Genomic DNA, 27,497 nt, shown 5'->3' on the forward strand with positions numbered 1-27,497 from the left:
CCGGGCTTCGCTCTTTCGACAGTTGTGTGCTCTATCTGTACCTACTTGTTTATCCACTTATTAGATATTTCGGTGAAATTTTTTGAACTTTGAAATTTGATGAACCGGTGTCATTTCTACATTATATTATATCGTCACCTCAATACTACAACTAGATCTTGATAGTAACTTTATTTTCACTGTTTTTCAGATACGAGTAGCTATTGAATATGATTCTATGTATCCTTCTCTACAAAATGATAAAACTAGACTAGTCAGAAGTTAATGGGAACTGTATTAATTTTGTGTTTGAAAATATAAGATAACTTTAAAACCATAAATGCATTAAGTAAATAAATAAAATAATACATCTAAAATATTTTTTCATAAAATTGAACATTATTTAATTGTTCCCAATTAGGCAAGCACAATTTTCCATTTTTATTTTACATAATAATATTATAGCGAGTTATGTTAATCAAGAAATTTCATTTTCCCAACAATGACCAAATGAGAGTTATCTAGTTTGTAGTATTGAGGTGACTATATTATTATGTAGGTTTAAAAAAATTGATGTAAGTAAGTACTTACATTTTTATGCATAGACATTGTACATTCGCAATTTTCATGATACCTACTAGATACTATATTAAAATAAATTACTGAATTGAAAATTGGGTAGTATTATGTAAATATCTCTTTAGTATAAGTAATAATAGTGGGTTTATATAATGACAAGAGTGTCATTCGCTGAAACCGTAGATGTGGGTTCGAATCCCGAGGCAAAAATCGTATGTTTGTTTTCTTTGAAAAGGCTCGTATTATGATTCGATTTGGAGCGAAAATGGTAATTAATCCTTTAATACTGTACCTACCTATAGTAGTATAGTACTTGTAAAGCAGAATAATTCAAAATTCTCTTATTATTTTCAGACATTGCACCACAGTCAAACGATGGAGGGGTGTTCGGCGCCGCTCGTCGTGAAATTCGCCGACACGCAGAAGGAGAAAGACCAGAAGCGCCTCCAGCAGATGCACGCGAACCTGTGGAACCTGGCCGGCGTCGGAGGGGGCGGGCTGATGGTGCCGACGGCGGCGACGACGCCCCCCGCCGCCAACCCGTTCCTGCCGACGGAGGCGGCCATCTCACCCGCCACCTCGCTGCAGTTGTTGCATCAGCTTCAGGCTGTAGGCTTGCAGCAGCAGCTGTTACAAGGTATACTTACCTTCGATGTCCTCAAAATACTGACCTGTCAGCTTGTTATTAACTCATCATCAGTTGCTCACCACTCCATTAGGCTATTAATTCTTAACATACAAGTACTTATTATTAAAATGTTATTTACTTAAGTATGCAACTATTGAAAAAGACTAGAATAGGTATTTTTTAAGTAAACGCTTTTCTTCCCGAGAATATGTGTAAGCATATTTACTGGAAAAAATTAAGGATGAAATTAAATATCTAGGTAGGTAATTATTTTTATTCACTTCACCCATTTTGAAATATAGATACTTACCTACTTTTTCTGTGGAAATAATAGTTTTAAGTACTTATATTTATAAAGTATTTCAAAATGTTTAATGCTAATTATTATCTTTTTTTATCTAATCTTGATTATAAGAATTTTGTATTCTTCATTAAAATTACAAATCTTGGAAAGCTTCAGAAATATTCTTTTCTTCTTTCTCAATGCTGTATCCTCGGACAGAATTAATTTGACCTCCATCGCTGGCTCCTGTCTCATACTAATTTTCTCCAGTTTCCAGACATTTCCATTCTGTTCTAATCCTCTTACACGCAGCTTCTCCACCTCTTTCTTGGTTTACCTCTACTTAACTTCCGCTAGATTTTGTCTGGAAATCTGTCAACATGGCCTACCAATTGAAAATCTTTGTAACGTACAGAATCTATAGATGGTTTTCTATTCAACTAGATTGTCCAGTATGTTCATCATTCTGTAAGCTCCCAATTGACCCAGGGTCCAAAAATTTTATTCAATATTTTTCTCTCAAAGACCATTAATCTTCTTCTACTTACTGAGGCAGGTGGGTATCAACATACCACATTAGTGTGAGTTTTGATAGTTTTGACGGAAGATTAGACATACTCGGTGAAGTGCCGAGCGAGAAAAGGGGATGCAATACTGTTAAGGCATTGATACGTATTAAGGGTACAGGAGAAGAACATGTTATGTCACACAAATGTCATACCGAGATATTGTTGATTAAAGACTTTAAAGTCAATGACTCTATAGAGCGTCGGTTTTTGTCTGGTGTTGCTTACAGCGCTCATCTGTTCTTTCGGCGTTTCGCAGAGGGAGACTTTTGGTTTACGATTCCTATGCACTATCAAGACTCAACGAGTGTCAAGTCTGACGTGAATGTAGATCATAGACAATACAATGTTTTTACCCTGAATGAAATGGACATTTCTTGTTTTTGATCTGTATGATAATTTTCAGCGCTCTATAATGCTTTGACTATTACTGTTAATGCGGAAATCGAAATACCATCTTATAGTACTCAATTCCATCTATGAGACTGCATTGCCAGTTTAAAAAAATTAAAAATGTAACATAACAATATGTTCTTTACCCGTACCCTTCATATATTATACTGTCCACGATAGCAATTATTAATTGATAAAATTGGTAATTGCTGCGCACTATAATAAATCGCGTCTGCACATGTTCAAAGTTAAATTTTTCAACTATACTTCAGTCAATAGCTCAGTGGATAGAGCAGTTGCCCGGCAAGCGAAAGATATGTACCTATGCAAATCCCACATGGTCAATAAAAAATTCTGAGATTTTTATGTTTTTGAGACTTTTCCAAGCTAGGTCTTGATAAACCTTTCGATCCCATAGAATAGGTAGGTTAAATAGTTTAATCAGTCAGGGGTCTGTTCAGCATGCCAAGTTAAAAGTCAAAGAATATTTAGGTCTGAGCGGACAAACCGCTGACACAGCGGGACTCCTTGCTCCGATGTCAATGCAGAACTTAGTGACGCTGGCCGCCATTGCTCAACCACAGATAAGCGCGGCCTCACAGGCACCGTCGCAACTTACTTCTCCGGCTACTTCATTATGTAAGTAAACACTCCATCTCCATCTCCATCTCCATCTCCATCCTAACTGCTAACTATAATAATACTGATCCATTTATAAGGCATTGATACTTAATAGGTGCAATAAATCAGTGGTGGGATTCCGTCAGTTTGCATATTATTGTGTTAGTTCAAATCTGTTAGTAAACGTTCATCAAATTGAGCATAAAAATTGAAGATTCCTATTCCTATTATTTGGTTTTTGGATTATTACCATGTAGCTTTCTTCGACATTTCACATTCGTATACCTACCTAACAGCACACTTTGGGGGTTACGGGTTCGATTACTGGTGAGGTCATGATATATTTATGTCGTTTTCTCAAAGCCTAAGTGTTTATGCTATCGTTCCTGTTTCACTGTACTACTGTCATTGTGCCTCATGGCTTGTTGTAGTGTTAAAAAGAATATATATATATAATATATTACATAATACTTTCTTAATTAATGATCTCTTGAGAATGGTCACTACATTGAGCCCGAAACGTTGAGCAATGAAGTAGGAAAACACACGGTAATAACCCAAAAACAAAATACTATAACAAACAACCATTAAACAATAAATTCCTATATTATTTTATTATAAAAAGCAATTTTTACAAGTACGTAAGCCAGTTAGCACTTATACATTATAGCATATATTTAAAGAACAAGAAAAATATGTATTATATATATTTAATATTCTTTTTAATTATGATTGTTATAGAACAAAAATATCTTTACAAAAAAATTGGTAGTGAATTGGGCTGCAATCACTATGAGCATTTTACACAAAAAAAAATATAGAAATAAAATTTCAAAGAATTTGTTTTGCCTATTAAAAAATCTGAATAACTTTACAGATGGGGGCAGGGCTAGCCCAGGGACTTAAAAAAGCTATAAAGAAACTTTGAACACCATTTTTTTGATTAGATTTTTTGGATAACAGTTGCAAAATTTTCAAATCCCACCGCTGAACATAATACTATAATAACATACCAATGCATCCAAATAAATTCTTTTTTTTTACATAATCTTAACGAAAGAGTTTTCACAGATTTAGCAACTATGACTGAATCATATATGAAATCTATCATTCATTAAATAACAGTTTTAACTTGTATTAACGATCTAATTGACAAAATAATAATAAAATTACCAAGAAGTTAATTCTTACTAAGATAATAAAATTTCATAATATAAAATTTTGTCATAAGTACATTAATTTCTGATACTATTTTCTCGCCGTATAAACTCTGTTCCACTTTGGAGGCAAAAGACTCAATGTGGAATAATTAAACTTTTTTTTGTGTTCATTATGTTGTACATGGCTAAATTTTTAAACTTTTATTTTTATATAGGTCTTCTCGGGAAGACAAATAATCTTACAGGTAAAAACATATTCTGCTGTAGCAATGATTGCCCCATGCTTTTATTTTTCACTAATCATGTGATTAAGTTTATCAAACTAAATAATTATTTATATGACTGCGTAGATATAATATAATGTTATTATCATATGTCATGTTTTCCTAATATTCGCTTTTTTCAGTGCACTCAAAAATATTATTTGTATATATTTTTTTGTAAATAGTAAGTATCTATGTTTATCTATTTTGTTTATTTGTTCTAAAATTATATTATCCGTAGAAATGTAGCAAACCTAATACTTCCGACTTACTAATTAGGGTGTAATAATTTCGTTAGTAACTTGGTATCGCTATTTTGGGGGCAGTAATAGAAAGTTTTTCTTTTTTCAATAAATAACCAACTAATACAATAATAATCTATGTTATGTTAGAAATACTATAATGTATAAAGTATATAATATTATCAATAGGCAGGTTTTTTTATATTTATTAATTTGCTTATTATTGGTAGATCATATTAATATTAATATTATTATAACAGATTTTTTTATTTCTTAATAATTTATCAAATCTTTATGGTTTGAAGACTGCAAAATATGTCTACATACTTACTATGAAATTTCTATAATATTATTATATGCTGAATGCTAAATATATTTCAATTACGACTCATTAAAATAATTATTGTGAAATACATACATTATTCTACAATAAATATAAATGTAAAATTTTATATTATTTGTCATAATGATATTTTACATAGAGTAACAAAAGTAGAGAATGAACTACACGTGAATAATTGTGATGTCAGTTATTAATGTGGTAAAACAAGCAGTGATGTTATTATTCTTTCATTATTACGGTAATATCCCAAACATTTTGAGTAAATACTTTACACATATTATACGCTGTATATTAACTACTCACCGATAGAAGTTTTATAGCAATATATAAGTAGAAAGTCATAACCACCGCATTCATTACTATCGAATAGATTTATAACGATCTTATTTAATAATTGCCATTCTATCCTTTTGTTATTATATATTCTGTATTCCATTATAAAAGACATTCAATCATTTACCGTTAACCATTTTTAAATGATATTTGGTTGATGGTTTATGTAAGATATTATGGTAAGCATGGAAAATAAACTAAATGATAATATTATAATAATTATTTTTATTACATATAAGTACGTATTTATTTTAGGCATGTAATGTAGGTTCGATATGATATAGGTTATATTTGTATAAAGCTTTTGATATGTAGGTACTTTGTAATGATTTTTTCTAGTATTATACAACATTGTAAACAATTTAATAGAGAAAAAAATTATATCTAGACAAAGCATAATACACTCATTTTATTTAGAAGATACTCAGCATTCTTCACTTTACATTACTAATATTATATAATTAACAAGTATACAATAATTTAACTAATTATCCATGATGTAAAATATTTTTATGAATTCTTCATTTTAACATTATGAAATTCTAATATTGCAACATAAAAAGATATATTTGTTTATATAGTTTAACTTTTGCATTAGTACTAATTTCATAAAACCTTAAGTTACTAACCGTCAGGAGGCTGCATTTTGTATCTGAAGTGAATACCGGGTTTTACTTAATTTTTAACTTTTGTAGTAGAGAACTAACTAGAGAAAAGAGACATGTTAACATTTACATTTTAATATTTTAATACCACTAGCAAGTTAAAAAATGTATGATCATCTTAGTTATAAGGCATTTCAGTATTGAGAAATACTCTGTATAAAAAATGAGGAAACATATCGACACCTCCTTACCTAAAAGATCGTAACTGCGTTTTTGGATATTTTGACTTAATTGCTATTAAATAACTTTAAAGATAATAAAAAAACTTTAAACAAAATACAACAATTCAATCAATATTTTATAGACATAACGGAAAAATTACGATTCCAGCATTTAAATTAATGTTGTGGTGTCATCAAAATTTATTGAAATTGTACTACCTACTGAAAAGTTACCATTTTGCAGTTCCGACCTAATAAGTAGTAGGTGTCGATAGTAATGTTTTAAATATATTTTGTAGTTTAAATTGTGGTTAACGCGTGTGTTTGGAGCTTATAATAATATGTTATTATATGATCAAAATATTTAACTTCCAATGGTAATATTACAGGGTCTACTGCCGATTCATTGAATTCTGCTTACGCTGCACAGTTCGGTGGAAGTACGTACGCTGCTTCACCTTTGGGAACTGCTTTAGGCACTGCTGCTTCAGGGGGAGGAAAACAAATTGAAGGTGATATTAATGGTCAATTATTATTATCAGGGGCGGGTGAACATTGAAAAAACATATATTATATTTTTTCAAAAATCAAAGTGCTGCCTTGAATCTTTATAAATTTTGTTCTGGAATATTGAATGGCTCCCGGTGTGAGACCAGGCCATCATGCCCCGCCCCGCCCTTGATTACAATCCTGCCTAAAAGTATTGATAATTCAGCAGTATTGTTGATTGATTAAAGAAACAGCTATATTGGAAATTATGCCATGATTTTATAATGTCATAAAATTTTGTTAAGGCGAAGTCTTCACTGAGCATTTTTTAAAGAGGCACCTAGCGGAAAAATATGAAGCTTGAGATTTGAGACATTTTTTTGATAATTTACAATTTCAACTGTATTAATGAATAAATATGTATCTGAAAACATTAAAAATAAACAATTTTTTTATTTTAAGTCAAAGACAAACTTACAATTGTAAAAAATGTAATAAAATGTGAATTTGTTCTATCGGTCCGCACCCTATTATTACATATATTTTATGGTCATATTTATTATTAATATTTAGTTTATTAAGTTTTCTAAACATCACCTAAGCGATTTTTGACAAATTCATAGTTTTAATATTTTTTATATCTATTTTAAAAAACATCGATTTTTATAAAAAATATAAATGTGTATAACTTGAAATCCTTTTTATTTATATCAAATCAATTATTTTTATAAATATAAATAAAATATTTATATTAATATAAATAAAAAGGATTTCAAGTTATACACATTTATATTTTTTATAGAAATCGATGTTTTTTAAAATAGATATAAAAAATATTAAAACTATGAATTTGACAAAAATCGCTTAGGTGATGCTTAGAAAACTTAATAAACTAAATTTTAATAATAAATATGACCATAAAATACATGTAATAATAGGGTGCGGATCGATAGAACAAATTCACATTTTATTACATTTTTTACAATTGTAAGTTTGTCTTTGACTTAAAATAAAAAATATTTTTATTTTTAATGTTTTCAGATACATATTTATTCATTAATACAGTTGAAATTGTAAATTATCAAAAAAATGTCTCAAATTGCAAGCTTCGTATTTTTCCGCTAGGTGCCTCTTTAAAAAAGGCTCAGTGAAGACTTCGCCTTAACGGAACTATAACAGATCTGATATTTATCATAAGAACTTATATAGCATGGTGAAATCCTAGATGTCGTTCTAGTAATTTACAGTTAATCTTTTATTCCAATTCATGCTGCCTCCTGATCAATGGGTCACTGGTTCGAATCCTGTGGCTGGATCAAATTCAAATCATGTTTTTTTTCAAACCGTGTATTTGGATCCAGTACAATGTGCTGATCAAATAAACAGTCAATTCACATAAAAATATATTTAAGATAATATGGTGTAGTAGTTTATATTATGCTCTAAATGCGAGTGCATAATATAGTGAGTTACCTTTCATATACCTAGTATTTACAGAGAAGAAACTATGATTAGAATGAGTGAAATATATAAACTACATGTCTACCCGCATTTGAAGCCTTAATCAAACGCCCACAATGACTGAACAGTTACATGTCAGGTTTATAATGTCGTGGGCCCCAGGTTCGAATCCTGGTCTGGCAAAAGTCACGTGTTGTTTTCAATGTGTGTTTAGACCCAGAGTATTGACCTAATATGTTGTGGCTAAAAACAAAAACAAAAAACTATTAATACAACCTCCACTCTGTCGAGGTCCATAATATGATCTTGTTAGGATCAGACATGGTAAAAAAATTAATTCTTTTGGATGAATAAACATGTCAATTATGCTTTCGTTTATTTGTTTTTCATGTTTTATCGTATATAAGTATGTACAGTAAAACCTCGATGTATCAAACTAATTTAGACAAGGTATCCATTAGAGTAAAAAATCCGTTAATACTAAAGTAGGTTTTTCTGAATACGTATGTATGTTAAGAAATTTACAAATTGGTTTACAAATATTACCTGTTAAAACTGCTGCAGAAAGTCACACCATGTGACAGCAGCATCAAATATTATGCGGAATTCTGTGTGATCACATGCTAATCATTAAATCGAGGTATTACTGTACCGTTAATCCAATAATTTATTGATAAAATTAATAATTACTTCGAGAATAATGTTCAAAGAATATATTATTGTTCAAGCTAACGGTTTCTCAGGACCGGAAGGTGGCAACCTGTTCATCTACCACCTGCCGCAGGAGTTCAACGACACAGACCTAGCTACGACGTTTGTGCCATTCGGTCGTGTGATTTCAGCAAAGGTGTTTATAGACAAACAGACCAACTTGTCCAAGTGCTTTGGCTTTGTGTCATACGACAATGCTTCGTCAGCCCAAGCCGCCATACAAGCCATGAACGGCTTCCAAATAGGAACAAAGAGACTGAAAGTGCAACTGAAACGATCCAAAGAAGCATCACGGCCTTATTAGCATTGACTCATTTCTAGTGATACAATTGATGTGTTTCGTCTTACTGATAGCCGGCAGTGTTGCCGCTTTGAACTTTTACCTGAACCCTTTTGCAGAGTTTGTGCACTATCAATAATGACCACTGAAACTTTTTTGGAAAATGTATTGTTAATTATTTCCAAAGCAGTTTTTCGTATTTGTTGCAACATTGTTTACCTACCAAATTTATATTTTTTTATGTATTTTGTGCATATCTTATCACTTAGAACAATTTTCTTTATCCACCGTAAATGTAAACATTTTTATTATTCTTATTCTGTACCAGTGTTCTTTTATAGCCGATATAAGAAAACTGTTTGTAGCTTTTTTACTTTCTCTGGCAGAAGTTCAATACTTTTTTTTTGTAATAAATAGGTGAAGACTTTTGATGACTGAATGGGCCAGTTTAAGTGATAAATATACACGGGCCCTCGGCTAAATTTGAGTGAGGTGTGCCAGTCGTCTCTCACGCATCCGTGTGATTCTTTACAATAGTGATATGATATGATAACGTATAGCACTCTGAGGTCCCCGTAAACCAAATTGAACATTTAGCCGTAGGTTAAGCCCTTCATACCAAAGCTTATGAAAATGTGCGGTCTGATGGGAACGGAGAATCAACTGAGATTTTTGTTTCAATATCAGTGGCACATTTGGTAATGGTCAGAGTTTAATGTAGATAATTATCGACATCTTATCAGAACAATTTTATACACACCCACTTTGTTATTGTAAATGTAAATACATGTCGAAAGTTATATCGTTTTTTATTCTCCATCATCCTATTCCTTCATTATCCTCTGCAATAAAATAAAACAACCGAAACACACCACCGTTTTTATATATCAAAGGTAAACAAAATTTTATCAATGTGGATATTTAAAATAATATTTTAACAGGACAGAACGAAATATAAACTACCACTACTTTGCAGTTTTTATAAATTATCTACCTAATTGATAAGATAGAAATATGTTTAAAATTAAAGGAACAAAATAAAAGATTTGGACTAAATTTAAATTAACTTTTTATTCAAAATGAAAGATTATTTACAAATCAATATAAAACTACAAATTTCCCCCCAAATTGTTTTCATTTGAAGAGTCATCTTTCTTTTTTGGTTGGGCTACCTCATCAGCCAGTTTACTCTTAGCTTTATCTTCTGCAAATGCAGCATCATTAGCGTCCGATTTATTGTCCAAGAGCGGGGTGGGAATGTTTATCAATCCATCATCATCAGCTAGGTGTAATATATCACAAATAAGAGGGGACTCTACGCCTAAAATGTATTGACACGTCTTCGGCTCCAACAAATACAAGGACACTTGACCGGGGCTGGAGGAATTTTCGAGACATTTCAACTTTACTTCAGTCTGCCGTGGTTTCCCAGTTTCATCACACACACTTCCCTGAGAATAGAAATGGGATATTTGAGTTCGCTGTTGTCCTGAAAACAAACAAACAAAATAAAACTATTATGAATAATTCAAGACCAAGTATATTGTCAAAAGTTTTTCTTTACAACATTGAACCTATGGTATTTTAGATTAAGAATGGGTTGAAAATACATTATAAATTGGTATGTAAAAAAAACACAATCCACAGAAAAGCAAGTTTATCAGAATATGACTTTCTTTTAAAGCTATGAAACCCAAAGATTATTTGTTTCTGGCATGAATATAAAAAAATATGCATTTACATAGTATTTATTGCAGGCTCAAATTCACATGTTCACAAAGTTCAACAAATAAATATGTGGGCTCTTGAACCCAATGGATTTAATGAAAAGTCAAAAAGAAGCTCTCGCGGTGCAGTGGGTAAAGCACTGACTTTTCATCACGGAGCTCTGAGTTCGATTCCTAGTGAGGTCACTATAGATTTATGTGATTTTCTCAAAGCCTGGGTGTTTGTGATCTCTTCACTTCTATACACTACTGTTATAGTGTTATAAAGAGTATATAGTATATACCTACATATTATTAAATTAATAATAAATAAACTAATAAACCTAAAAATAAAAAAAATACAATATATTATGTAGTTTAAACTAAGTGGAGTTATTATGTTTTATTTTAAATTATACAATGTACGAGGGTGGGTCAATAAGTCCTTAGAAAAGCCGACAGGTGGCGCGACTAGTACTGTAAGCGGTTTGTTTTCATGCAGCGGCACTACCGATTCAGTATGCTGCGAAGTTTCAATCAGATTGGTCGGGTTGTTGTGTGTTTCTCGTACATTTAAAAAAAAAATTTGCTTGTGGAAAATGGAAAAATGGAAAATGGAGAAAATTGAGTTTAGAGCTGTTATTAAACATTTTAATATAAAAGGGTTAACAGCAAACGAAATAAAAAATGAGTTGGATTTAGTTCACGGCATATCTGCTCCTTCACTTGCAACTATTTATCAGTGGCGAAGGGTGGAGGTAGGCTGTCAAGATTCGCTATAAATAGTGCACACTAAACTTTTTTAGTCATATGTATTTGTTTTTATTGAACTAAGACTACAATTTACAGATGGTGTTAGTTAGTTTTTAAAAATCAATTAAACCATGCCTAAACGAAACCATAATAGTTTTGGTCTAATTTGGGCAATACGACAAAATTGTGCACACTTTTTCATTCATAGTTATTTGTTTTCGTTGGATTAAAAATACATATTACACATTCTGTTGGTTATTTTTTTTAATGCATTAAGCCCTGACTTAACCAAACTATAATAAATAAAAAATATTATTCTATTTATAAAATATTCAAAGTTATGTATGATTCAATTGCATAATTTTAGATATTTTATAGATATACATGTATTTTTGGACTATTATCTATTATGGCTTGGTTTCTCAGGGTTTAATTGAATTTTAACAACTAACCAACACTATCTATAAATTGTAGTCTTATTTCAATGAAAACAAATATGTATATCTAAAAAAGTTTAATTTGCACTGTTTATGGCAGATCTTAACAGCCTACCTCCACCCTTCGCCACTGCTATTTATAACTGGTTAAATGAATTTAAACATGGTCGTACATCAACAAAGGATGAACCACGCTCAGGACGTCCTGTAGAGGTGACTACACCAGAAATGATCAATAAAATCCACGATATGGTGTTAAGTGACCGAAGATTAAAGTTGAGTGAGATAATTGAGGTTACAGGGATCTCAAAAGGTAGCGTCATTTTTATTTTACATGACAAATTGGGCATGAAAAATATTTCTGCAAGATGGGTGCCGCGTTTGCTCACAGTCGACAATAAACGCAATAGGGTGGTGGCCTCTAAAGCCCTGTTGTCGCTCATGCAACGCAATCCGGATGAATTTTTTCGTCGCTTTGTGACTGTAGATGAAACATGGATACACCACTATACTCCCGAGACACAAGAACAGTCAAATCAGTGGATTGCGAAGGCAAACCATGTCCAAAGAAGGCGAAAACCGTAAAATCAGCTGGTAAGGTTATGGCTACTGTATTTTGGGATTCACGTGAAATTATTTTCGTTGACTATTTGGAAAAAGGAAAAACAATAACAGGGGATTATTATGCATCTTTATTGGACCAGCTAAAAAACAAAATTGAAGAAAAACGGCCTCATTTAAACAGGAAAAAAATCCTCTTTCATCAGGACAATGCCCGTGTTCACACATGTTTACGATCAGTGGCTAAAATTGAAGAATTGAAGTTCGAATTGGTCGACCACCCACCGTATTCGCCAGATTTAGCCCCCAGTGACTTTTTCCTTTTCCCAAACTTAAAAAAATGGCTAAGTGGACAACGTTTTTTTTCAAATGAAGAAGTCATCGATCGGACAAATGCTTATTTTGAGGACCTTCCGAAAACTTATTTTTCTGACGGTTTAAAAAAAATTGAGAAACGTCTAACCAAGTGTATTGAGCTCCAAGGAGATTATGTTGAGAAATAAAAAAAAAATACAAAAATAAAAACTGTTTTAATGCTTTTTTCTAAGGAATTATTGACCCACCCTCGTATTTCCACAAAAAATTGACAGTTAACACAATTAAAAACATGAACCTAAAAAAATGTGGGCATCATTAGAAAAGGGGAAATGGAGTAAGTCTATTCTACCATCACCACGGTTGGTGCCCTGGTTTGTAGAGTCTCCTTTGACGAGGAACGAGCTTAAGTTAATACTGAGGCTAAGAACAGGGCACACAATGGGCAAAAGATTTGATGTCCTCATGGAAAGAAGCGAATTGCAGCTCTGCGATGAATGTCATGTTTTAGAGGACATTGTACATATAGCACTACAATGCCCTAAATATGAACTTCACCTGCAAATTGCAGATATCTATGAGAATGTCGACGAATTGAAATGTGCCCTGGTGGTGGGTAAGACGGAAGAGCTTGGCAAAATTGTATAGTTCTTTATAGGAGTGAGGACCTGATCGGCGGTTCCCCTTCTAGAAGAGAAGAGGCGATATGACAGCGAGTCGCAGTCAAAGCCTTGGTAAAATCACAAAAAAAAAAAAAAAAAGTGTGGTAAGGTTAGTATGTTTCACCTTGGACCAGTAATGGTGATTTATCTTTTTCTACTACAGTAAAACCCCGTTAAATCGAAATTAACGGGACCGAAAATTTAAAAAAAATTCAAATTACGAAATACAAAAATGTTTAGCAAAACACAAAATTGTTTTGTTGCAGTTTTCTAACTTCCTTTAAAATTAATATCAGCGGTGACCATTATGGTTCATTCATCGAAATTAGTGGAAATCTACTTACCTAAATAAATTTAGCAAATATTTAGATTTAAGGCGAATTTCGAATTAGCTAATTTCGTATTAACATAGGTTTTAGTTTAAATTGGGTTTTAATGTAGTAAATTGAGAATGCAAAACTCATTACAGACCAAGATTGGTTTTTAGAGCGCCACAAATGCTGGCATATGCGTGAGCTATTTTTTGTCAAATATGTATGCGTTACATCTAAATGTATGTAAATAGAAGCCCGGTGTTCGTGCACTTCTACAAAATATCAGTGTGTAAGAGCTCTAATATTACCTTTTGGCTTTGGTCTTTTATGTGGATTTTGAATTATCCAAGCTTGGTGGTCTGCTTCGTTGAAACGGCCAAGCAATAGAGACTGCCGAGCGCCACTTCTATCAATATGATATTGTACCACAGACTTTCCATAACAGAATTCATATTTCCACCAACCAGTACCCTGTAATAATATTTTTAAAAAAAAAGTTTACCATTCAGTATTTGTTTTTTTTTTTAAGATTAAAAATTGAGAACAATGATGAGAATAAAAACATTATATTGAAATTAATAATTGTCTATAAATAGGGGGTCTCAAAATGTGGCATAATTTAGACAGGGGGTAAAAGATTTTGTGTCAGTATGACTATAATAGAGGAGGGTCAAAAGTACAAAATGTGTGATGTAATGTATGGGCGAAGTAAGTGTGTACACGTACTTATTATATATAATTATGTTAGTTGAGTCAACAACTCATATGTTTTGCATTTCCAAAGAGAATTAACTCATTCTTTGTGCGGTGGTGAATAGCTAGTGTGTTATATGCATATACTTTATATTAATTTGAAAACCGTTCGCACACCATCTAATGATTCTAATGTTATATCACATATGTATTTAAGCAGCCTCAATCATATTTTATGAACAGTTGTGATTATTTTTGGGAATATAATTTGAGGAACCCAAAATAAAGAGTATTGAAAAACAATGTAGAGGAATTGTATCAAAGATGCTGAGACTCGATCCGAGCTGAAGTGCCATCAAAGAAAATAAATATTATAATAAACAATGAATAGAACTGCATTATGTTTTTATAGATCAAGCAACATTTTTGAGAAACAAATTAGTGGCTTTAAAGTTTTATCTTTTTTAAATATGAATGCAGTCAGCACAATGTCATTTCATTCAGAACTCTACCTGTATGGATCTACAGTATAACCCCTATTTTACGTTTTTTAAGGGACTGAAGAAAAAAAACCTAATTGGAGGGAAAATTTAAAAGGGGGGTATTGAAAAAAAAACATTTAAATTTTATGTTTCTAAAAAAATAACGTTTTATTAAAAAACAACATTCAATTAAAATTTTTATTGAAAAATCGTTCCTATGTCACGACCCAAAAATTGTCAAGCGCGCGTAACTCGCATATTTTGAATATTTTCGACGTAAATCGCGGGAAAGAAAAACGTAAATGCGGGTATTAAATGTACTGAAATACATCGGGACTGAAAACAATACGCGCAATTGCCGGGAAAACGTGAATTCCGGGCACGTAAAAACGAGGTTATACTGTATAGTTATGGTGATTGAAATTTATAATATATCAAAATTCAAAACTCATATTTCTTAGATGTCTCACTTGATCTACAAATTCACCTTAAGGGGGGACATGCTCGTCGAAGGTCAAAATTGAGTTTTTATTGTATTTTCAAACCATGATCCTGGACACTCCTTAAACGTTGTAGATAATCTATTTATATAATTTTGAAGCCTTATTATCCTTTATAGTTATTTTAAACATTTGATGACTGCATAAAGTATTTTTGTTACATAAAATAGTATTCTTTTAAACCTCTCGCTCTAATGTTTTAGAATATAGTCATATTTCGGTACATAACTGTGCAGTGGTGTTAAGATTTTTTACATTTATTAATTTTTAAACGCATTTATAAAACTATTAGCATAATTTATTACGAGATAATTTTTGTAAAATATTCACGATAAAAAATTATATTGATAATCTCTGTGATCCCAAATTTGACAAGAATTAGGCATTTTATTATTCAAAAAATCGGCAAGATTAACACATTTGAAGATAATTCTAAAGATACTTATTATAAGCTATGTTTTTGACCATTCAAGTGTGATAAACATTTTATGAATAATGATTGCTTTATAATAATTATTGACCTAAGAATAAGGTAGTGTTTTTTTGAAATACGCCATTTCTTTTGTCATTCCCTAGTAGTTAAGCTACAACATACGGCAGTAGCCATAAATTGACAAACTATAATTAAAGTAGGGAGTAAAATTATGTTAACGCGCGTGTTTGAACATGTACCTAACCGATTTTTTTTTTATTTTTTTTTAAACGGTACATGTTCAAACACGCGCGTTAACATAATTTTACTCCCTACTTTAATTATAGTTTGTCAATTTATGGCTACTGCCGTATGTTGTAGCTTAACCACTAGGGAATGACAAAAGAAATGGCGTATTTCAAAAAAACACTACCTTATTCTTAGGTCAATAATTATTATAAAGCAATCATTATTCATAAGATGTTTATCACACTTGAATGGTCAAAGACATAGCTTATAATAAGTATCTTTAGAATCATCTTCAAATGTGTTAATCTTGCCGATTTTTTGAATAATAAAATGCCTAATTCTTGTCAAATTTGGGATCACAGAGATTATCAATATAATTTTTTATCGTGAATATTTTACAAAAATTATCTCATAATAAATTATGCTAATAGTTTTATAAATGCGTTTAAAAATTAATAAATGTAAAAAATCTTAACACCACTGCACAGTTATGTACCGAAATATGACTATATTCTAAAACATTAGAGCGAGAGGTTTAAAAGAATACTATTTTATGTAACAAAAATACTTTATGCAGTCATCAAATGTTTAAAATAACTATAAAGGATAATAAGGCTTCAAAATTATATAAATAGATTATCTACAACGTTTAAGGAGTGTCCAGGATCATGGTTTGAAAATACAATAAAAACTCAAATTTGACCTTCGACGAGCATGTCCCCCCTTAACAGCATTGCCAACTTAGTATTTTTCATGCTAGATATATTGTTTTCAGATTGCTTGTAAAATACACATCTGGGTTTTTTGAGAAACTGAATCTGGATGAAATTTTTTTATATCAGGTTCATTAGTTGCGAAACAATAAGTTCTTCTTTAATCTATGTTCTCGTGAAAAAAAAAACTTCTCATATTCTTTGGGAATGCTAGTTTTCTAGTATGTATAGCAAAATATAGCATTTATTTCTACCGGCCAACTTATGTTTTTGTCATGTTTTTGTCAACAGTTTCAATCAATTTTGCAGCTTGCATATGCAAACAACAATAAACATATTATTGCAGTTTATTTAGTCCAAAAGATACAGACCCCGTTTAAGCAATTTTCTCCATCAAGAAATGCACGCACAGGTGTTGTATCGTCCAATGCTGGCGGGGGATCAGAAGAAAGAATGTATTTCGATTCTCCTAGAGTTTTCTTCAATGGAGAATCAACTTCCAATGGATGCAATTCCACTTTCAACCTTGACTCGCCATCCTTTAAAAATAATAGTGTCCGTAAGTAAGTATAATGTTAATGGATATTTTAAATTTGACAAGAATTTATTTTATAGAAAATGCAGCTATAAAAGGTAGAAGTACATAATATGTATCAGCAATAAAAAGCTTATATCGCATAAACAGGCTAACCATGCGTTATTTATTTTGAAACTTCAAGAATTTAATGCAACTTTCTTTTGGTAAATCAAATACATACATAGAAATGTATGTATTTATAAGTGCAAGTAATTGAATCTAAGAAACAATTAAAAAATAAACATTAAACCATTATTTTAAATGTAATTTCTATTTGCTAATGCTATTCACACAATCTAAATCGATGATAATAATTATTAATTACTTTTAAACTTGTCATTAGACATTAAGGCCATGCATTAGTTGAGGCACGGTCTAAAAAGATCGTTGCTAGGCGATGCGCGGATTGCGGGTCGCGGGTGCAAATGACGCCTGTCAAACGAAATATTATTTGTCATATAAATCCAACATACGTCCATTTTATGTTCTGTTTATTGTTCTATTAGTAACAATAATAATATATTCATTGACATGTTTTCTTTTTAAAGTAAATGGGTAACGTTTTTAGTCATCTTTACACGATTTTAGAATTAATTGACCCGTCGCCATCACGCAGCAAAGTGACGTGTTTCTGGCTCGACATTCTCTCACTGAATGGCAGCGAGTCCAAAATTTCGTGCGCCTACAGTTGAAAATTATTTGGCGTTTCACTGATGCGTCACCTTAAGTCAAAATATCTATTTAAAAACACACCACTAATCGCCTAATTAAAGCATAATTAAATTCGATAGAGGTAAAAACAAATTATCTCATTCTAATATAAATAACTAATATCAAGTAAAAAACACAATCATTATAAAATAGTTAAAACAAAACATGCGATACATCTGTGAACTCATGATATCTATATTATGTTTTTTGTGAACTACCGACTATTCACAAAAATCATTTGGTAATAACCACTATTTGTCATCTCTACGTAGGTATTACATTAACAAGATTTTTGTTTTGTAGGCAATGTTCCCTGTAAGCTGTGCGCGTGCGTGCGCGCACACTTACCAAAATGTGTCCACACACATGTCTTCATCCCCCTCGCAGTCCTCACATAAACATTTTGTAAAAGAAAGTTTCCTTTTTGCCAGATTTGCCAGATTTTTGTAATAACTACAGGTGAGTTCAGTGTACGTAACAAACAATTCAAGTGAACAATACGATTGTTTGCACAGTTACATATATAGTACAATTATACTTATTAATTATAGAAAACTTATCCCTTAAAAAGGTCAAAAAGGAGTGGATGTGATATTTCAAATGAAAACTTATCCCTTAAAAAGGTCAAAAAGGAGTGGATGTGATATTTCAAATGCGATCATTAAGAAGAAATCCTGCGATAAATTTAAATTGGAATGGCTCTCTGAAATCGTTGAAACAGAAATGCCATCTTCCATGCATTCGAAAAAAGTAAGAATTGGTGATATATTTGTTCATTCGGAAACAGATGATTGTGTCAAATGCAGCATATCGTCGGTGTTTTGTAAAAAGGGCGAATCAACCATTTTGGCGAAATCGAGATTTTAATGAAAATAGAATATGTACCCCACTAGCTTTGTTGTGTAAAAACGGCGAATTTTTATCTCCACCGGAAAGTACTTAAAAACGATAATCGACTAAAATTAAATTAATTAAAATTACGAAATAAAAAGCAAACGTGACATATTAGGCCTTTTAAAATATTATATAATAATACCTATTATAATGACAGTATTCTTTCTAAGCTTTATTATAAACTTGTTAGATGTTTATAATCATCTACAGGTAAAAAACAAATAAATGTTAAAAGTTAAAAATCCTCCTCCTGTAAAGTAGCATTTTGGTTAATTCGCCTTTTTTACAAAACACCGACGATATGCTCTGCAGAAAATATGGAAGGAAAATTCACGTCTGGGAAGAAGTGGATTGAATAGAGGTTGTATCTTTTAAAAAGGCATTTAAGTCAAAAAGTACACCGGGATGCTATTACGAAATCGAAAATTTTGAAAAGAGGTGGACTTTTGAAAATGATGACGGAAACACCCGAAGCACGAAAGATTAGGATTGAGATTGCCGAGCGCAAAAAATCTGGTTGCGATCTAGTCAAAGTGTTAATGGATAATGTACTATTGGCTATCAAAATAAAATGCCTCTATGCTTTCTGTACAAAATATTCATAATCATGTTTACACAGATATTCCCGAAAGCTGGCGAAGTAAAAATTATGCGTTCGAATTTGTCGAATGCATTAATGCAGTCATTAAAAAAGATTATTTTGACGAATTACTCTCGAACCAGTTTTAATGAAAATTTGTTTGTGTGTTTATGGGGGGGAGGGGTGTAAATTTACCGCATTGGGTGACGCGTGACACTGCTCAGATGCGTTTATGATCCGCACACACAACAGAAAAATTAGAGGGAACGTTGTTTGTAAGATGTCATAAGTAAACAGATATATTACAGATATGCTAGTATCTAATAAACAGAAATAATAATAACCTACCTCTCCGATCTGTTCTACTTTAAACACAGCGACCACATCTTTTCCTAGTTTGTTAACCTGAACAAATAATTGTGCATAAGGTAATCATAACAGTAAATCAAAGCAACAAAACATTATGCGTTAGAAAACAACAGCAGAGAACCAAGGAATAATTAAAATCAACAATATAAGAACTAAAGCAGCAAAACCACGCAACAAAATTTTACTTCACTTGATATAAGTTTTCTACAAACGTGTTTTAAAACAATAGCAATATAAATCCGAATGTATCGGGTTCTGGGAATGAAAATTAATGAAAGAATATTACCATTTCTAATTTTTATCCGAAAATTACTGATTAGTATTTATTTAACGAGATAGATATCTTAGTTTGAATTCAACTATAGATTTCCATTTCACGGAAAAAATCAAAAAAAAAAACTGGCAGGCAACAAGTATCTTATTTGTTTCATTCAATTTTTGCAACAATTAGCCATACCAAAATATTTCAGTGGGTTTACTCTATCGAATGCTTCTACACTTAATACTCAAAGAAACAGCTGTATACGCACAACCTTAGTATAGCAATACAGAATGGATAGACTTCACGCAGGTGATAAATTCTCCTTTAACAGTGAACGTGACTGGTATATAAAAATAAGCAGCCAGTTTCAACTACACCAATCCTTGAAACACATACTGCGATAGATGACTATACAAATAAAACATAATATGTATTGATTTGTAAAATACATATTGGAGGCAATGACAGCCCACGATTTTAAATTTATTTATCTGTTGGTAGCGCACTGAAAAAATGATCTGACTTTAAAAGAGAAGATGTATCTATTCAGCGTTTTTTTTTGGTGAAAATAAACATCTATAATTCACAAATTGAAGTCTGGAATTATATGTAATTAATTGTACAGTTTTTCAATAATCAACACAAAAAATGAGTTTAGACTTTATGTTGACCACATAAAATCATTGTTGGTAATAAAATATATTAACTTGTTTCTTAAATGCGTCAATGTGTCATAATTTATAATAATACAAAATACACACATAAAGTTTTGCTTGAAAAATGTATAGGAAGTGCAGTGCACTTGCATGGTGTTAGAGCAGCCGCCACTGATTGGTATTGGGTGTTTTCTGAATATTATGTAGGGTTCCATCCAATGTAACTAAACATGCTACTTTAAAACTCTTGCTAGAAATCAAAATGCATAGCAAACTATTTCATTAAAAAATGTGTAACAAATTAAATATTTCATGTAAACAAAAAAACTAAGCCACAATCCTACACATCTATGATTCAAAGTATTCATCGGTGACATCGTGAGCCGAAAAGTAATAAAAAATTTATTTCATGATTGACTGTAGTCGTATTAATAATATGACAATAGAAATTTGTATTTTTATTATGTAAATTCTATGTCATTGATTTTTTTGGTATTTCTTTTATCAATATGACATTTTCAATTTACAATGTAATTATTACTTGTAGACTCAAGGTGTCCGCATGTAACATAAAATTTCAAACTTACCGATAACTTTAAATGTCTCAGTTTCATGCTTTCGGCTTCCATGGCTAGCATACTTCTAGGTTTCTTCGGTGCATTATTTTGAGGCATACAATTTATAATATTTTCTCCTGAATCCTGCGGCTTGTACTTGGGATGGGCGCATAGAAACGGAGATAAAATAATCACTTCATACTCACAAGTTGATGTCTCTTTGAATGAATAAACTTCATGTTTTCCATGACTAAAGCAAACATACTGAACCTTAGTCATTCGAGGCTTATTATTGAGATCACAGACTGTTCCTATAATATAAAACATTATTCAGTCATATTTCGAAAGAACACTAATATTACATAATTATAAGCATACCAGAGTCAAAATAAAGTGTGAAAATCGTCCTGTGCAAACTGCCGGTTGGGAATCACTGGATAAGATAAATACAATAGAATTGAATGGTCTGTGTTGATGAGACTAATTTTTCAATTTTTGTAAACCAAAATTAACACTGATATTTCATATACAGAAAAAGTAACAATAGTTTGAATACAGTTAGAATGGCTATAAATACATCACGTTTCTACTTACCGTCGTCCATTTCAATTTCGACATATGGTAAATTTAGTCCCTCAATTTTCTTATACTTCAATTTATCACCATTTTCTTCTGCCTTTGTCATGGCATCTTCCAATAACTTTTGTTTGTCAGAATTCCATTTACCGAGAAAATATTCCTGTATCTTAACTTTTTTACCTAAAAATATACAAATCACTCGCCTATCATAGAATATTATCAGAGTCAAAAACACCTCAGCAATAATCCAGAGGGCAGCAAAGGTTTAACAAAGTTCCTACATTCCAAAGCATTGAAATGCAAGACCTGGGAAACGAAGATCTGGTCGACCTCGTACAAGATAGAGAATTAGTGTCAAATTAGATTTTAAGACCCTGGGTGTCCAAAATTTCACCTTCATTTCAATATACCCTCCGCGAGTGGAAATTATCATGCCAGGATTATCGAATTGCTATTACCTAGGTTAGTTTAAGCAATTGCCTGGAGTAACTAAGGTCAAAACAATTCGATTATCTGCATACATTGGAATAAATGCGCTGGAGGGCGGGCAGTGTCTTTGAACGGACCACATACATGAGGTCATTTTTAATTTCAATAATATCACATATTTACTGTTCAGTTATGATACAAAGAACACATTTTCAACATTATTTGTAAAATTCAATATAGATGAACAAGATAGCTAATAATCTAAAAATGTAATTTATTATATGTAGAAAATTAATGTTATCGCACACCACAACATGTGAATTAATGGGAGCTTAAAACAATTTTACTTATTGATTCAACTGGCAATCAATTTGTAGAACTGTAGAATTGTTTCTCCGTAATAAAACAATTTGAATCGTCTAATTCTAATAAAACAATTTAAATCAAAACATTTATCCTGGAAAACAGAATATGAAATTATACCTTCACGCTCCTCATGGTACTGTCTAATGAATCGTCCATGACAGAGTTCATACGTCCAATAGCTTTCCAACCGATAAGAGCAGACTTTTTGAGAAAACAATGGTGACAACAGTTCTAATGGCGTGAGGCCATTGTAATCATCGAGTCCTGTTGAATATTTTGCTGTAAGACTCGGTATTTGACATTGGTATTTCTCATTATTTGCAGAAGTCACCTGGAGGATTTCATTTCTTTGGTCCTACAAACAAACAAATGTAACCAACTTGCAATAGGTACACCTTCATATCCTGGGAAAGTCATATCGGATCCCCAATACCTCAGACATTTAGCCACTTATGGAAGTTGCATAGCCAAGAGAATCTCCTTCTACCTACGCTTCTGCTGCCCTTTACCTTCGCACGCATTATGAGTCGGAGTAGATCATACTTTTTATTGCGGAAAATATAGCTGAAGTATGCAACTTTATACTTCATGAAAGGATAAATGGGTACAGTTCAATTATGAGGAATACAGCGGAAAACACATTTTGAAAATACCCGATATACTGGATTATTTGTTAGTTTGGGTTAGTTTAGGTTAGGTTAGGTTGGTTTAGGTTTGGTTAGGTTAACCTAACAAATAATCCAGTATATCAGCTATTTTCAAAATGTGTTTGTCGCTGTATTCCGTATAACCGAACAGTACCCATTTTCTCTCTCTCAAGCAGATTTTTAACACCCTTATTTATGAAAAATTGTTATTGGCCATTCGCTCAATGCTCTCGCATCATCTCATCGCTCAAGCACACATTAAAAAACATGTGAATTTTCTAGATGTAAGATTCAAACTCGCGACCCACAGCTTCAATAAATTAAATTAATTAAAGATATTTTTTTTGAACTTGGATCCTCTACAGAATATTTTCTGTTGAAAATCTTGAATGGCAAAACTACAGTATTGACTATTGCTAACTTTTCAGTGGAGCAAAAACAGTGAGTTCACATTACAATCGTATATAGTTATGCAGAAAGTAGCCGGTTCACAATCTGGCAATTGTATTTAACACAATCTAAGATGTTTTTTTACTGCGCAAAATACGCCCCCTTCCATTTGCACAAAATAGTCACACTACACTAAATAATAGATTAATACACTAAAATAACATAAACATTGCGTTCACCTACAGAAAAGTACTCACACTCGATCGTTAAAAAACCTGATTGAGTGTGTAGTTTAAAATAATCACATGTAACACAAAACAACCTATTTTTATGTTTGTGTTCAGTGTGAATTGGCTACTTTCTGCATATCTACATGATGCGATGTGTTGTTTAAGGTGTGAAATTAAATCAAAGAGGACATTTTTTGAAATGGTGATTTTTCAAACCAGAGCATAAATAATTATAAAATGTGGTACAAAAAGGAATAATCTAAAATAACACTTGTGCAATTTTGTTAGTTTTGTCCAACAGTCAATGTGTACAATGTTAAATAAACTGCCAAAATAAGTAGGTATAAAGTATCGTCTGTTTACGTGGTTATTATACACACAGACTCGTGTAGATGATATCGTCTCTGTTCTGGCAGAAAACACTAACTGGAGAATACTAGTTTTGAGTAATTTGACTTTGAAGTTGTTAAAATGTTTGAAATGGTCTACCATGTAAGTTTATTAAGTAATCATAAAAAGGATGACTTTAAAATAAAGACCGTTTATTTATTAAGAAGGTTTCCAGGTGGTAAAGTTTGAAATAAGGAACATTTTGGTATAACTAACTCAATATGTCATTTTTTCGAATTAGTGTCTTCTGCCAGAACAGTGACGATATATTAAAGATAGACCTTACGCAAAATTGAGAAGAATGGAACGAAGGTTCAATATCAAAGTTGATGCTATCTTCACTTATTAAATTACAGTACTTAAGTATTTAAGCAAACATTCAATATACAGCCTACTAAGTAACTATATGGATTTCGCTGAAGACATACATCCACAGACTCTAATGCATCACTTTAATTAAAAAATGATAGAATTTCACCAACTGAACCGAAGATATTTAATCTTCTTCCAGATGGAGTTTTCTGTTCTAACCATTGATGAAGTGCAATTTGTCTATGAAAGAAAAATACAAAGCTGGAGAACCCTGAGTGGTACTACACCTTGTTGCTTTAAACTTTAAAGCTACATCTCTATACCAAAAGGTTTTCTTAAACATCTTTGAAACGAACGATATGAAGTTTTCTTCATTAAAAAAAATACCTACATTATGAATAAATGTAAAAAATGCGTTAACTTACCAGAAATACTTCATTAAGTGTTCCTGGCCAATTAATTTTAAATAACACAGTATCATCAAATCCTTTGAGGTCGTAGGCTTTTGAAAAACTGATTAAAAATACCGCAATAAGTACTATGTGTATCATAGACGTTTTCATGACTTGACAATTGTGGGTTGACATATCGTGATATAAAGGTGTCCAACAATCGACGATTAAAATAGGAAAATAAAATTCTCTTCCATTCTAATAATTATCAAATAAACAAAAATATTCCCTGAATCTTGGAATTAAGTATACACGTCAAACGCGCTTAAAGGAAACGTCAGTGCTGAATTCAATTGAGTTGCCAGATATAAAATAGTTGAATGTCATCTACCATAAACAAAATAATACCTCCGTAGTAAAACTACTATTCACAAAATAAAATCTTTTTGAATGGAAAACCAATATGGTTTAATATTTCGGTATTTTTTTATTAACAATCGAAAAAATTTCAAATTACATGATTACATCCTACAAACAAAGAGATTGGACTCCTCCCCCAGAGGTAGCAGACAAATGTCAGTGTGTACTCGTTTTGTGAGAGAAAGTTCTACTTCTCTGAAATTAGGTACACTTTGCTGCAAATGGGCCATACTTGGACATAAAAACGCCCCACTGAGTATTTTTTTTATCAACACAAGCTTACAATCCAATTTATGATAAACGTATTTTCATTATAAAAAGTTCCCGCAATAAAAACTTTATAAGGATTCAGGGTAAGAAAAAATAATGCAAATGGATGTAAGTATTTTATTTTTAATAACACAAAAAACACAATAATATTACGAAAAATTATACACAAATCAGTTAATAGCAAATGGTTAAATATTGGAATAAGAAATATGGTCTTGTTTTTACATATTGTTCTATATAAAATAACATAGCATTATTGTTTAGATAAAACGGTTAAATAAATAACACAAATAATAATTACAGTTAATTACAAACAAATAAAAATTATTATATTACCTACATATTTACACATGTGTATTTTGAAAATATTTTATGAAATAAAAATATAACATGGGTTCGTTTTTGACATATTGTGTATAAAATTACTTGTTTATACAAACCTATTAGAGACAAAATACAGGTAGGTATGTTGAAAATTTGATTTTATAGTTAATTACAATATTTTATCTATTTAACACACTTTTTTAACTCTCATTTAACTTTAACACTCATTTAACGTCAATTTCCGAGAAATGCTTCCCACACAGTAATGAATATTTAGATGGCACCCAGCTCTCCCGCCCGACTGCATCAATCCACAATTTCCGAAGAACTTCATTTTTCGGAAATCTGAAATAATTTTATTTATACCTATAACATTATAAAATTGCTACATATACTCCATTACATACTTCATATAAATACAATTTTTTGTTTGGTATTCTTAAAAATATATTTAACTCTGAAATGAAATATAAAATCTATGTAAATAATGAATGTCATTAACTAGCACTAACAGTTTTTACTTTGAAAAAGACATCGTATATTTTGGGCTCAAAATAATATTATGCATACGGCCCTGGATTTTTCGCAATAAACAACCATTTGACGTTTGATGTAAAAGTTTTGAATTGTTATTGTAAAAGATCTTTTAGGAAAAACTATCAATGTATAAATAATTAATAGTATGCATATTGTTCCGAAATGCTGTTACTCATTTGTATTCTTCCATTAATAAACATTTTTTTACCGAATAATTACGTAAAAGAATAACAATATCATATCCGCCATGTTGTTTTACCACACGAACTTGAAGTAGCTCCAGAATACCAACATTACCAACTGTCTTTCTCCGATTCGTATTTTTTAGTACATAAATGATAGCGTGTTCCCTCTCCAGTCTTTCAATCACTTTGATAATAAATGTATATCAAAATGCTTCTCACATTACCAAAAATTAACGGAATTTAAACAGTATTTATTTTGCCGTTGAGAGAAAGTAGATTGAAATAATATTATATAATAAAACAATCAATTAAAATAAAAAAATGGAAATATTTCTTTTAGGTTCTACAAAAATATAACTAATAGCGGCCATTACCACACATTCTTTACCGCAAGCTCAGGAGCGAACGCGCCGGAACCCGTTATTGAGCGCGTAATATCACACCTGTCAGCTGATGTCTGCTGCCA

The 27,497-nt window shown here is 31.5% G+C and overlaps 2 protein-coding genes across 22 annotated transcripts in view; one reads left to right on the forward strand and one right to left on the reverse strand.

Annotated features, from left to right (window-relative positions):
* Window positions 1-9,957, forward strand: part of LOC147078430 (CUGBP Elav-like family member 1) — an 807,474-nt gene extending 797,517 nt beyond the window's left edge. For 9 of the 21 annotated variants that reach the window (XM_085959480.1, XM_085959490.1, XM_085959447.1 and 6 more), the window contains 5 exons: window positions 913-1,195; window positions 2,912-3,067; window positions 4,425-4,454; window positions 6,606-6,728; window positions 8,895-9,957. In XM_085959480.1, coding sequence (XP_085815606.1) covers window positions 913-1,195; window positions 2,912-3,067; window positions 4,425-4,454; window positions 6,606-6,728; window positions 8,895-9,181 — 879 coding nt within the window. In that variant the 3' untranslated portion in view covers window positions 9,182-9,957. The remainder of the gene's footprint in view (window positions 1-912; window positions 1,196-2,911; window positions 3,068-4,424; window positions 4,455-6,605; window positions 6,729-8,894) is intronic. The other 12 variants (XM_085959497.1, XM_085959455.1, XM_085959597.1 and 9 more) reach the window with 3 other exon arrangements.
* A 252-nt stretch (window positions 9,958-10,209) lies between these two features.
* On the reverse strand, window positions 10,210-25,640 carry LOC147078431 (endoplasmic reticulum lectin 1). The gene is made up of 8 exons (XM_085959441.1): window positions 25,329-25,640; window positions 23,052-23,289; window positions 22,155-22,319; window positions 21,591-21,871; window positions 20,065-20,121; window positions 17,326-17,493; window positions 14,214-14,376; window positions 10,210-10,646 (listed from the first exon to the last, which is right to left on the reverse strand). The coding sequence occupies exons 1-8, from the start codon at window positions 25,488-25,490 to the stop codon at window positions 10,267-10,269; spliced, it is 1,614 nt and encodes a 537-aa protein (XP_085815567.1). The 5' UTR covers window positions 25,491-25,640; the 3' UTR covers window positions 10,210-10,266.
* Window positions 25,641-27,497: the final 1,857 nt, after the last annotated feature.

The sequence above is a fragment of the Rhyacophila brunnea genome, unplaced genomic scaffold, assembly GCF_057557595.1.
Source record: "Rhyacophila brunnea isolate RB1 unplaced genomic scaffold, BYU_Rbru_1.0 scaffold_11, whole genome shotgun sequence".
Classification (NCBI taxonomy): Eukaryota; Metazoa; Arthropoda; class Insecta; order Trichoptera; family Rhyacophilidae; genus Rhyacophila; species Rhyacophila brunnea.

Coding starts and splice junctions, on each gene's coding strand:
- LOC147078431 (XM_085959441.1), bottom strand. CDS start 25,490: ATGTCAACCCACAATTGTCAAGTCATGAAAACGTCTATGATACACATA. Junction 22,320..23,051: donor GTACCATGAGGAGCGTGAAG/GTATAATTTCAT, acceptor GTATATTTTTAG/GTAAAAAAGTTAAGATACAG. Junction 14,377..17,325: donor GAGAAAATTGCTTAAACGGG/GTCTGTATCTTT, acceptor ATATTATTACAG/GGTACTGGTTGGTGGAAATA.